At 31.7% G+C, this 14,288-nt stretch overlaps 1 protein-coding gene across 4 annotated transcripts in view; it reads right to left on the minus strand.

The window, feature by feature from the left end:
* Positions 1-14,288, minus strand: part of RB1CC1 (RB1 inducible coiled-coil 1) — a 77,342-nt gene that overhangs the window by 31,620 nt on the left and 31,434 nt on the right. For all 4 annotated transcript variants that reach the window (XM_006923960.3, XM_006923959.3, XM_015598679.2 and 1 more), the window contains 8 exons: positions 10,775-10,945; positions 5,032-5,216; positions 4,679-4,865; positions 4,515-4,596; positions 4,182-4,243; positions 2,792-2,895; positions 2,268-2,394; positions 277-2,177 (listed from right to left, as the gene is read on the minus strand). In XM_006923960.3, coding sequence (XP_006924022.1) covers positions 277-2,177; positions 2,268-2,394; positions 2,792-2,895; positions 4,182-4,243; positions 4,515-4,596; positions 4,679-4,865; positions 5,032-5,216; positions 10,775-10,945 — 2,819 coding nt within the window. The remainder of the gene's footprint in view (positions 1-276; positions 2,178-2,267; positions 2,395-2,791; positions 2,896-4,181; positions 4,244-4,514; positions 4,597-4,678; positions 4,866-5,031; positions 5,217-10,774; positions 10,946-14,288) is intronic.

Consider the following 14,288-nt stretch of genomic DNA (forward strand, 5'->3'; position numbering starts at 1 on the left):
TTCCTGAAAACATTTAAATTTTCAAAAAAAATCATTTCTCTAGAAATCTGAAATATTAATCCATTTTTAAAAGCCACTCATGGATTTATGTAGTGTTATTTTCAAAATGTTTTCAAGAAACATTAACTATTTAAAAAGTTTTTACTTCATAAGAATATCTCAACTTCTACATTTACTTAAGATAGTGAGTAAATCAAGGTACTGTGGTAACACAAAATTGAAACCTGAATCAACAATATTTTAATTTTACAATTATAAACTGAAGTTAATTCTTACCTTTTCACTATTTGATTCTCAAGATGTTTAACTTTTTCTAATAACTCTTTTTCAACAGCTTCTCTGTCCAATTTAAATTCTTTTAGGGCAGTCTGAATAGCTTCTTCTTTTTCACAATTAAGCTTCTGAATTAACTGTTCTCTGTCTTGTTCTTGGTTCATGATAAATTTCTCTTTGTCTTTTTCAAGTTTCTGGATAATAGCTTTATACTTCTCTTCTTGTTGAGTGATTTTTTCATCTTTTTGTTTTTCAAGAGCACTTAATTCTGAGTCCAATTTACTCCGCAGTTCAACTATTTCTTCTTTCAGGCTTTTTTCTATTTCAAATGCTTGGTGATGCAATGATGTTACTTTGTTTAATTCAGCTTTAAGCACATTAGATTCTTCTTCATGTCTACTAATTAACTCTGAAATGCACTGATCTTTTTCAATTGTCATTAAAGTTCTTAGCTCTGCCAAGCCCACCTGATAATTTTCATTATTATCCTGAATCTTTTGGTTTAATTTACTTATCTCTGTTCTAAAATTTTCCGTCTCTTGATCAAGGAGAGATTTTAAGGTCTCCTTCTGCTGGGCTCTGCTTTCTTCGAGCAAAATTTTTATTTCATCAGTTTCTGCTTCCTTCAATGCAAGTTCAACCTCTAACTTACATCTCATGTCTGACAAATCAGAAACCTTGAGTTTTAAATCCTGTAGCTGTTGTTCTTTTTCCTGGATAATTGTGGCATGCGACTCTTGTATCTGATTGACTTTTTGTTGATTTTCGTCTTTTAATTTCTCCAAAGATACTTTATGGTCTGTCATAACTTTCTCGAACTCCTGTGTGTGCCTGACATGCAGAGTGTCCTCTAATTCCTTTAGATGACTTTCCTCTAAGCTCTGAAGTTCTGCCCTCAACAATTGGATCTTCTCATCATTTTCAACATGGAGCTTTTTTAAGTCTTCTAACACTAACTCCCGTGACTCTTTCAGTTCTTTAATTTCACAATTCTGAGTGTGCATTACATTTTCCATCTCTAATAACTTCTGGTCTTTTTCATTCTGCAGGCAGATGACTGCTTCTTTTTCATGTTTAACCAAAGCAAATTCATTATCTTTATTCTGTAAAACCTCTTCAAGGCATACTAAGTCTCCTTTAAGCTTCTTAATTTTATTTTCATTTTCTTCACGCTCCTTTATTAGTGCTTCAAGTCTACCTTCATATTCACTTTTTAAAGACTGTAGTTCTTTTTGATGTTTTTCATTTAGTGTTATTTCCAGAGAATATTTTACCTTTTCAATAATGTTTCTTATTTCTACTGCTGTACATTTTAAAGAATTTGAGAAGTCACACTGTTCTTTTTGTACAAATGTTCTAAACTGGCAAAGGTCATCCTTAATGGTTTGTATGGTGAATTGTGAGTCTTGGGCAACAGCCCTACATTTTTCCAATTGGACATTTAGAGAAACATGATCTCCTGAATCCTCTTTACCACATATATTTGTATCCTGCATACGTCTACTGTCTATTGCATTGATAACTGATGAATAAAGTGATTCCACCATCATTTCCGGACTTTGTGGATCACTTATAGGATTAGGAGATGATAAATTTTCTTCTATTACAAACTCATTCACAGCAGACATAAAATCCGATTCAGGACTTTCTGCTAATGAATCCAAGTCTAATGAAGCTTGGTGAATAGTCTGTTCGATGTTTGGATGGGGAATAGTTTCAAAATCAAATGTATGTGCGTCAATGCTATCTGGAGACAATTCTTCTAAGGGACATACTGCAGGACATAAGGGATCCTGAACGGTGAGTGGAGGAGGAGTTCTTGGTGAGGTAGTAGTTGTAATTCCTGTTGCACTTTCTATCCTTGGTGAGGAAGCTGACTGTGGGGATGTCTGACTTATGGATGCCTGGAAAAAAAGAGGTATAGGCTTATACAGCTGCAGCAACATAAACATTTTACACTAATAAAGTGAACCACTTGAAAGAACTTAATTTGCCTTTTGTTCACTCAGTAGATCTGTAATGGTCTGTGACATTTCATCCAAACTTTGTGCTGCTTTTACCAAATTATGTAGAGCAAGTACATGCTGGTGTAGAGGTTCGAAGTCACACAGTAAGGGAACCCTGAAACAGAATGTAATCAAATTAGATTTCTTAAAGAAAAGATGAGTAAGTAAAACCAAATATTTTAACTGATGTCAAAAAAAACTATTCATTATCATCCACTCTCAATCAATACCAGAAATAGTAAAGAAGCCTAAGATATAATCATCAAAGTGATAAATTAGAAATCTTCCATAGTATACAGAGTGACTACTAGAAAAAAATTACATGTAAGATTAATTTTTCTCATCATTTTTTAATTTCCCAGGTATTTCCCAAAGAAGCCATAGGAGACAGTCTAACATAAAATAGTTCTCTATTCTAGCATCTCCTAAGACTGTTGGTGCTACTTTCCACAGTTCCAGAATAATGAAAACATTATAAAGTGATATCTAAAGTTGAAAATATTTACATTTACCTGAGGAATGGCTGAACTTCTGAAGGACAAAATGATTGCAGAAACTGTAAATCTTTTAATGAAATATCTGGAAGTTCACAATCAAACTTTCGAGGCTTCTGTGTCTGTACAAAAAAAATAATTATTATTTACCAAAAAATATACAGGACAAATTTATAAATGGTTTCCTATTATAATCAAATTCAGTAACACAAATAAGCAAAAATGCTTCAAGTGATCTATTAACATTTAATAGAGTAAAATAATAAATTAAAAATGAAAGACTATTCAATAACGTGGTGTACTACTTTCCTGAGTCTTAAATAACTGGGAAACACAAGTTGTTGATGATCAACTGATGTGGTTTGTTCCTGACCTTCACTGTTCCCACCATCTTTTCATGGGAATTCTAGCATTCCCATCGACATTAAGGAATTGTTTGTTTCACTAATATGCAGACTATTCCCAAATTTTTCCCTGACCATGAAGCTCTCTCTAGCCGTAGACCTATATCTATTCCTATTACCTTTTAGCATGCCTTATTGTTTTAACATAATAAAAACTATTTGATCCCATGTAACACTTCCTTGCCATTCACTTGACTTTTCTAAATACAAGCTCTTAGTCAATTTCAGCATCTTTAAAAATATATATCTGGTAAGTCCTATCACTTTTTTATAATACTGCCAAGAAATGTACCTTTTAAAATAACTCCAATTGTTTCAATCATTACTAAAACAGATTTAGAAATGCCAAGATGCTCTTCATTAAACAGGGTTTAATGAAGAATGAGTGATAAATTCTATCACTCATTCTTAGATATTAAAAAATACACACATTTAAAAGCCCTAAGAAATCCTGCAACACAAAAACATGTTTAATAGCTAATGAGTTATGTCTGAAGAGAAAACAAACAAGCGAGCAATAAATTTACAGCATTTCCTAAACTTCTTTGACTGTGGTATCTGGTTTAGGAATATATCCAACTTATTTTTCGTGGTTTCAATAAAGACTGCCTGAGGGGTCACTCTAATTGCTTTGTCAAAACATAAATAAAACAAAGGGGGAGGGTGGGTAGGTAGGTGGGCAAGAGAATGAAAGGGGAAGAAAATGGGAGGGGACAGGAGAAAAAGGAAGGCAAGGCAAGGAAGGGAAAGAAAAGAAAGAGGAAAAAGGTAGAGAAAGACAAAATAAGAATAAGAGAACCTATTCTTATCAATCTTAATTGTATAATAAGACTTATCCTCCTGTGTTATGAAGACTCTTGATCAAAAACTATGAATATATCTTAAAGTTTTAAAGCCAAAAACATTTTTTATGTTGATAAAAAAAAAATTTTCTGATAAATATCTCTACTTCTGAAATAAAGGTTTAAACATATAGAATTTAGTAATAGTTAGGAAATACATACACAAAAGGATGGGGGCCAGGAGTCCAATCCTCTAAACAGACGATTTCTTAAAAAAGACTTCCCTGTGTAAAGAAATTAACAATATGGTTATTTTATACCTTTATTTAAGGTAAAAAAATAACAGCAACAAAAAAAATTCTCTAGTTTTTGAAAAATATTGACAATTCTTCATATTTAACAAGGTATTCACCCTACAGATCTTAAAAGGTGTGTCTATAGATTATAATGGTGATTAAAATCACACAGATGCTATATGCTACATTCATATCTATAAAATAAGAACAGTATTTTTTACTTAAAAATAAATTTAAGTTATTAATGAAGAATACTTACTAAATAATTTTCCAAAGGATTCCCTTTTTGACTTTTCAGCTTCATATAATCGCTTTCCATCTTTGACTAAAGCACCAGCCCACTAAGAGGAACAAAGCTTGTTAATATCGCACACCAATTAATTAAGACTTATACACATTTAAAATAGAATTTAACTTACATACCTCTCTGTAGTGTTTTATGAACATTTTTCTCCTTACAACCTCAACAACAGCTAAGCAGTACATCTGAGGAACTGTACTAAGAGCTTCAACAATTTTGACTCTTTCCAACAGCTCTATTACAAGGCGGAGCAAAGCCTGCAATTTCTCTCCGTCTTGATCAGCATGAAGCATTACAAAGCAACACCACCTACAGAATGACATTGTGACATACAAACTCTATAAAAATAATGGAATCCCAAGTTATTCAATCAATCATTTCAATATAGTGATAAGAGAAAAATATTCTATCATTTGAAAGAAATAAAAAATGTCAACTCTAAACATCCTAAATTAGATAAAATAGAATCACTTACTTCAGTCTAACATGTAGGTTAGTTGCTAGTTCTTGTTTAGCAGTGGTACACTTCTGTTTAATATCCAACAGTTTTCTATGATTTTGCAACATAATCATCAACTGATTTGCATGACTTAAGCATAAATCAGGTAATACAGATGCATCCTTCAAGTTTTCAGCTCTCATCTGATTAGCTAAAAATCCCTTTGAGAGAAAATATTTAAAGGATATTAACTTTATTCGTGAGAAACATGAACATTCATTTAGGAGGAAAATTCGTTAAACAAGAACTATTCTACTATCAGAATCTCCTACATTTTTGAATGTGGTTGATGTGGTCATAGCAAAAGATTCAGTTTTTAAGAAATCTATGCTCATCTATGTTTCATTTTTAGGATAGAAAAAAACTGAAACCCAGGAAGATAAGGTAACTTATCCAAGTACATATTTAATAGCCAAATTAAAACTAGAACCTGTTTGTCTAGACTCCTACTACGCATGGGTCAGAACATGACATTAAATAAAACATGGTCACTGATTTTAAGCCATGAAAAATAATAACTGATTTAATCTTGGCCAATGATATTCAATAGCATAGTTTATACCTTCCCAAATAAAAAACAATCAATTGACTTTGCACTTTATTGGAAAGTCATTACTCTATTATTTGTTCCACTGACATATATATTTTGTGCTGTTTTTAGAACGATGACTAAACTGTGTAATTTTAAAGCATTTTATTATGTGGTAGAAAAAGTATACTTTTTTCTTAGTTATCTTTACTCATTTATTTTCACAGGTGAACTTTACATCATTTTAAGCAGGCACTGTATTTAGGCTATAAATTTAGACAGATGTGCCAAAAGTCTTCTTTTGTACACATAATCATCCAAATGAAAACTCAACAGCAAACACCTAAAAATATGTCCAAAGAGACTGTAACCTCTTTGATAATTTCTTGATAAGGTTATTACTAAGTATTGTTGTTGTGCTTATAGGTATTTTTTCTTACTCTATTTACTAAATAATTAATATGTTATGTTTTGATTTGCACATTCATCTGACTGCCATAAATGCTACTGTAAATAATTATCCTAAGGTTTGATCATATTGATCAGCAAGGGACAGCAAGTGTGTCTTCCTACTTTCTAGTAGTACTCTCTCTTTTCTGTTTCGTTTTTCCAAAAATCATGAAAATATTTAAATGTTTATTTAAAATTAAGTCAGAATGGTTCAATGTATGGAAACAAGACAATTTCAACAGTAACTTTATATTTTACTCTTCTTTCAATATGCTATATGCTCAAATGTGGCTAGACTTTTTCTGTAACAATCTATTAAAAATAACAAGCTGCTTTTATCTCCTTTGTGAAAGTCTTAATAGGTTTTCAATTATTTTTACTGAATCCGAGAAAAATATAGAAGCAATCCCCAAATCTAAACTCTAGACCAGTAATAAAGAATTTACTGACATCAAAAACATATTTGTAAGGACAACATTCTAAGAGAAAATACACCTGATCTGATCAAGACTGCTTGATTAGAAAAAACATGCTTGTGGAAATGATGTTTCAGTTAAAAACCTTGACTCTGTAATCCACTGGCAGCCAAACACATAATGATACATGAGTGAAAAGTTGCTCCAATGACCACATACTACCTAACTCTAATAGGTTGTTCCCCATCTCTCATGAACACCATGAAAATAATCTCATCCAATCTCTCACAGCCAGATACACTCAAGCAAGCCCAGTTGAAATTCATCTACCTTAAGGCCTCAATTTCTGTCTATTTTACAATTTTGTTCTCAATATGTAACTAGGTAAGCAAGATGATTTCTAAACACACTGATACTAAGAAGTACGTAGGGATACCAAGAAATAGTAACTAAAAAATAATTAAATGAGTATTTGTCTCTTAAAGTCTATAAGGACTATACTACTTCAGGGAGAAAATTCTTTTTAAAGAGTAAGAATATTATTTCCAGTTAGGATAAGGTGTTCTAAAAGGTAATTCTATGAGCTATCACTTCAGTTTAAAACACCAGCAAAAGCTGCAAACTAATTGGGGGGAGAGAAGATGTTTAAACAGGGCACTCCTTTGATTACAAGACATCAAGAATTAGTTTTATAATTTTCACATGAACCGTATAGGGAATGTCTACTAAATTTTATTTGAGTTTGGTTTCCAGAAGCTTTAAGGGTCAAGGCCTGGAAAGCAAACAAGAAAGGCTCAACTCTAAGAGAAATGCTTCTTCTATTACTTTAAGAAAATGAGAAAGTACTATAACTTCCTTCATCGCAGCAGGTACACTCTCAGAGAAATGACTTATCCTTGCGTGACAAAGCTTCATTTGCTGAATCCAATAGATCTGAGGTTAACATTGGAAATAATTTTTTTTAAATGCGATCAAATGTAAATCCATTCACTGTAACCTAACTACAGTAGAAACATTAGCAATATTTTTTAAAAACCAAAAGATCTGCAGGCTCAAGAAAAAAGAGAAAATATCTAAAATAAGAGAACTGGAACTCCTGGTTTATTCAATCTGAAAAATAGTTCTAAAGAAATCTGGAGATTATAAAGAACTATTGGGTTAAAATAAATGTGAAAAAAATAACTAAGTATATTTGACTATGTCAAAATTAAAAATTTCTGTATAACAATCTTACCACTATCAACAAAGATAGAATCTATATTATTTATAAGAGACAAAGGATTATCCAGAGTATATATAATAAATTCTAACAAAACGATTAGCCTAAAGGAAATCTGGCAAATGACAATTCAGAGGAAATACATGGCAAACATTGGTAAAAAGGAAATTACTCTTCTCATTAATTACTTGGGGTATTGATCAATTTTTCCTTTAAGGAGGGTATAAAATTATCAACTAATATTTAAAATACACAAATACCCTAGTCTAGCAATGCTATTATTGAAGATTGTGCCTAAAAAATACTACAACGTATACATAAAGATGTATTGGGATATTAAAACAGTATCTGTAATAAGGAAAATGGAAACCACCTAAATGACCAACAAAGAAAGTTCAGTTAAATAAACTGTTTGATTCATTATGGAGGGTTAAAAGAGAATGATGTTGGAGAAGCAAAAGGTCAAGAATTCAGAGTTATGTCTTAATAATGAAAGATTGTGATGTAATGGTAATGTAGACCAAACCTCCTGTGGCATTAGTTAATGGAGATCTAAGGAAGCAGTGAAGGAGTAAAATATAGTGAAAGGGCCAGGATCTAGAAGGAAGAAACATAGAGAGATGAGTAAGGTAACTGAGAATGTCCTAGAGATAAGTGCTTATTCATGAAGAGGAGCTTAAGGCTAAGAGTAAGATCAGCAATCCTTCTGATAGCTTCTCATGGAACTAGAAAATAAGAAATCACAGACTAGTTCCAGTCAAGGAATACAACAATGGAACATACTTTGCATTTGTACCCCTAAAAAGTTATCTCCTTAGAAACAGAGTCTACTAAAGTAGACTTGGCCATCATAAGGACTGGAAGACCAACTTCCAGTCACCTAAATCTTTGAAACTGGATTAAGGTGATATAAGATTATAAGTGCCACTGCCATATGCCAAAAACAAACAAATTCTTTCTGTAAGAAAATATTATCCTAGGCCACATATTTCTGATTTTTCTTACCAAAATTAATCAGGCACAGAAAAAGTCAAGACCGCATGAATTAAAACTATGAGGAAAAACAGAAAACATACAGACGCATAGACACAGGTAATGAAGTTAACAGACTTCAAACTACATATGCTTTATGTGATCAAAGAGATGATAACACTGAATGTCTTGGTAGACAATTTGAAGCTATATAAAAACACCAAACTAAAAAGGTAGAGATAAAAATAAAGAATAAAAATATCAAATCAATAGATAGATTTAGCAGCTTCAAAGCTAGAAAAAAATCTGAAAATTAATGTAAACTGTTAGGTCAAAAGAAAATATCTGGAATAAAACATAGATATAATGATAAAAAAAAATACTGAAAATAAGGGTAAATGGAAAGGACAAGGTGAAAGGTCTAATATATGTATAAGTGGAACCAATGAAGAAAGGAAAGAGTAAAACAAAGACAAGATTTGCAGAGAAACTGATAGGGGACTTTCCCAAATGATTTAAGTCATTAAGCCACAGATTCAAGTAGTACTACAAGGCCAATGCAGAAGCAATACAAAGAAGGCCAAACCTCGTCATATCGTAGTAAAACTGCTGAAAAAGAAACCAAACATAGTGCTGAAAGCAAATGGCTAAGAACCTAGAATTCTATATGAAGAAAATACCCTTCAGAAACAAAGGTGATTAAAGATCTTCAAATGATAAAAACTGAATTTGCCACTAAAATGAAATACTAAAGGATATTTTCATGTATATTAGACTTTAATACATCAAATACTATTTAAAGGAAAGAAGACAATATGAAAAATAAAATACGTAACTAAAAAAAAAAATTTTAAATAAAAATAAGGCAAAAGAGAAAAAAATGAACAGAATTAAAAGAAAAATATAAGAAAAATCAGAAATGATTAAAGACAAATACTCAATAATTACAATAAATAGGTGAACTAAATGTGTCAATTAAAAGATTTCTCAACTTACTTTGAGGCCTTAAGAATCCTGATACCAAAACTTGACATATACATAACAAATGAAAAATACACACATACAAGTTGACATAATTCAGTTAATCTAAATCCAGAAATACATTAAAAAATATACATATTATGGCCACATTGAGTTTATTCCAAGAATCCAAGGATGGTTCAAGATTTGAAATAGAATATAACTTTCTTAATCTGAAAAACGGTTTCTACTAAACCAAAGAAAAAACCTACTACAAACATTATAATGGTGAAATGTTGGCCACTTTCTATAGAATAGGAATTAAATAAGGACATGCACTACTACAACTACTCAGCCCTTTTGGATCCGTGTTCCAGTCAGTGCTAAAAGACAAGATAAAGAAATTCAGTTCACAGTAAGTAATGTGGCTGGATCCAAAATCAGGAGAAAAAAGAAGAGAGTCTAGAAATTACAAGATGAATTCAATCAGGAACTTATACATTTGTACCCATTAAAATGGTTATTCATATATTCTAATGAAAGAATACATGTAGAGGGAAAGTACTAGCAAAAGAAAGCGTGTATGAAAAGTCGACTCTTTTGCTACAGGCTGTTTCCCCAGAGTACTTGCCAGGATGGGCAGAGGACAAAGCCGTCTTTACCTAAACAAAGTCACCAGCATTGGGCACGGGTAGGGGGTTAATCCCTCTTCATAACTCCATTGCCTTCCTTTGGTGATAAATCTGATTTGACAACAGAGTTCTTGGAACATTGCATTAAATTAGACCGAAAACTTAAGTATTAATTAAATTCTTCAAAATTTCATATTTTCCTTCTGTACTCTATAAATTTCATTTTTTCTTTTAAATTTTTTTGAGAAGAGACTAAGAGGTACTCAGATGTTTAATATAATGACTGCTTTATCAAGTTCTTTCAATGTTTCTTTCCCAGCTGCTCACAGCATTTTCATGGTTTATCTTTCAGTAGTCATCTAAAATAGCCTCAGATCAGTTTATTTTATCCTATTAAGATTACATGGAAACAGTAATACTAAATTAACAATATTCAAGGATGAAGTGAAAACGTGGTGCACACTAAATGGATGTTGCACATAAAATACTTGTATAAAAAAGCTATGAATTCCTTTTCCTGAGAGAAGTGTGAAATATGCACCTGAGCAAGTTCTTTCTGCTCATTCACCAGTCGGCCACAGCTAGCAATCATCTGATCCAGAGCGTACAGCCGGTCCTCGAGTCCTTTAATGGCTTTCATATTCTGATTATCAAGTTTGGCAATAGTCTGACGGCATTCTACTATAAATGGTCGAATAATCCTTGGATCAAGCTAAATGACAAAGACATGCATATGAATAAGTTTTCAGTTAATAGTTTAAAATGTATTTCACACTATTTTGATAATAGCTTCAGAGAAAAATGTAGAAAAGCAAAAGCATGGAAAATCTAAGTTTTCTTTTCATAAGAAGGTCAAAACCAGGATAATTATGTTAATAAAACAATTATTACTGATTATATTGAAATATACTAATAATATAGTTTCAGGAATTATACCTTTTGACCAATGTCACAAATCATTCAATTCTCAATATCCCAAAGAAAATGCTATTTTCAAGGTCTTATGAAGTAAAGCAGAGTTAAATACTAAAACACATTATTTGGTCATTAACTGTCTTATCAATCTAACTTCCCTCTAAAACATAACATCTTCAACTCACCTCCCTCCTGGAAATATCTTGGTCTCTTATCTTCTCAAGGAACTGAGGAAATGAATCAACTACACTTTCCCCTTTCCCTTGAAAGAATACTTTATACTGTCAGTCTTTTTGTATGTACTATCCATAAAAAACATTCAGCCAAAGGTCACCAATGACCTCATTTTACTTGGGGCTCTTATGTACATTTATCATTGAAGAGAACTTTTTTCCAAACTTTAGAAACTTTCGGGCATTACCTTGGGGGTTCCTTCACAGTACCCTCCTTTGGCTCTTTTTCCCATCTAATCCATAAATATAGCTGAACCAGAAGGAATCAGTGTTTAGCCCATTTTTACTTTTCCTTGTATGACTTCAGCACAACTTCTGTTGAAATTCTAAATGACTTCCTTCTGCCCACAATGTCATCCAAAAAAACCATAGAATTACAGTAAAGGCTTCATTGATTTGATACCAATAAATCCTTCCAGGATTCCCTTCTTTTGAAAGTGAATTGCCTACTACATCCAGACAAACCCTGTGTTTCTCTAGCTCTGATCTTCATTTACCCAGATCGTCCAGCCTAGCTCTTTAACTCCATCTCTGCCTCTTTGTAAGGATCCTAATCAAATACTACCTCCGTCATAATGCTTTTCCTGATCTCCATAGTCAAAAGAACTGTAAATTATGTTTTATGTACAGTGTCTGGTACACAGAGAACATAAAAACAGTTAAAACTAAATTATTCCATTGGAGGCTACATTTCTAACACCATGAAAAAAGTTAACAAAGCCATTCTTTAAATACAAGCAGCACTTGTTTTGCAGTGTATTAACTAAAACTTGCGCATATGAACATTTTCTCACTTTTCTCAATTTTGTGGTGAGTCTAATGTGCACACATTTCTAATCCAAAATATTTCACAAACCAAAGACTACCTGTAAATCATTAGGGTGATAAAGGGCTAAAAGAGATGGCTAAAATAGATTCAAATTTCCAACTTGGGAAAAATTACAACTATACATAGACTTAACATAGTAATGCTTTAAAGAAGTAAAAGCAAATCCAAAAGCAGGGCTCCTGATTATGATGTCTCTGTATTCATAACTCATTGAAAGTACAACATAACTACACTGACAAATATTGAGGAAAATTTAGTAAATCACTAAATATAGGTTATACATATTAATAAGCAATTATTTAGCAAAATTTTAATAATTAAAGACAGTGCTACACTAATTTTTTACTATTAGGCTCTTTCCTTAACATTATACAAAGATTAACATTGTTGTTGTCTTAGAAGAGAAGAAACTATACAAATTTTCTTACCCTTGCCATTCTTCCCATCCCACACCTAAACCCACCCCACCTACAATAGAGCAAACAATAATATTCCAATAAAATTACAAGTCTCCTGTATGAAATACTAAGTCAGGATTCAATAAATTATACTCGTATTATTCTGGACAGCTTAGAAATGTACTAAATGTACATGCCTCCGGTTATTAATCATCAGCAAATCAGTCTGTCTTTTTACAGTATAACCTCAAAGAGAATATCCAAGAGTCGTTCTAAGTTGAACACAATTACAATCTAAGAAAATACATATTTTCACATATTTGCAACAATTCTAAATTTTTCTTGATGCGTTAGCATAGAAAAAGGAATAGTTCATTAAATTAGCATCTATCAATCTACATAAATATTATGAAATAGAGGATTTAAATAACTTATGGATGACAGAAGTAATAAATGAATCAGTGCCAAGATTTGAGCCCTTATGATTCTAAATCTTATGCAAGTTCTACAACACCTATATCTTGACTACTTTCTTGAAAAAGGTATTTGATTTTTGCAGCTGGAAATACACATTACAAACACTGCTGAAATGAGGATTAGCCTGTAAAAATAATGGCTTTAAAGAGAATTTGCTTTTATAGAACACCAAACCTTGGTATATAATTCATCAGCAAATAGTGTTACTGCTATCAGATAATCAAGTAGGTCAGCTTATTTTAGAAAACTATGTGAGATAAAAAGAAGGCATTCTGATGAGAGAGAAATCCCATACTCAGCTCAATCAATTATCTTTAGAATGGCACTAGTTGTATCAAGAATAAATACATAAAACTACTGAAACGAGAAAAATATTAATCTAATAAAAACATCATGGCAAAGTGCTATTTATTATGTGGTATATCCCATTAACAGAACATAACATATTGTGTAAGATAAAAGCATAAATATGTAAACAAATTCTACAAGATAGATTTTCATTGCTTTTGAGCAAATAATATTTTTTAATTTAACAAGAGTACTACATTAGTTATTATTTTGAACCATGTTAACTAATTCTATAACAAATGAGTACAACCAAATAAAAGTTTATATTTTGCTCTCACAATAAAATGGCCATGTAAAATAGCAGACTTCAGATATTACTGCTATGTCCTATGAAAGCAACCATTAACCTTTGAGAAGTCAATAATGTGATCTCCTAGTAAAAATACTATAGCTAACTTCTGTTTTCTGTAGGTATAAATTCCTGTGAATTTTTCATTAAGACAGAAAAAGATTGTTTCTTCCCTCTTGTCATACAAAATGAATAAAACTAATGGCTCTGTTAGATTTCATTTAAATATGCAAGCAAAAAAATCAATTTCAAGCCTTTAAAACAGTGATTCTCCTCAGTCTATAGCTCTATTCTCTGACTCATGCAGAATTATTAAAAAAAATAATGATACCTCAATTATTCTAATCACAATCATGTGGTTGACTTTCCACAATCATAGATGAAATGCTTAGGCTACTAAAATGTCAGTAATTTATAAGGGAACTTCTTACTCATTTTTGGCACTAATCTTTGCATAACATATTATTATACTCTCCTGTCCTGGCAAATGTCTTAATTGAAACTTTCTTTGATGACAAATAAATGGTTAAAATGAAATGTCTATGCTAAAGGATGTCATCAAGGAA

The sequence above is a fragment of the Pteropus alecto genome, unplaced genomic scaffold (genome assembly GCF_000325575.1).
Source record: "Pteropus alecto unplaced genomic scaffold, ASM32557v1 scaffold87, whole genome shotgun sequence".
In the NCBI taxonomy this organism is placed as follows: domain Eukaryota; kingdom Metazoa; phylum Chordata; class Mammalia; order Chiroptera; family Pteropodidae; genus Pteropus; species Pteropus alecto.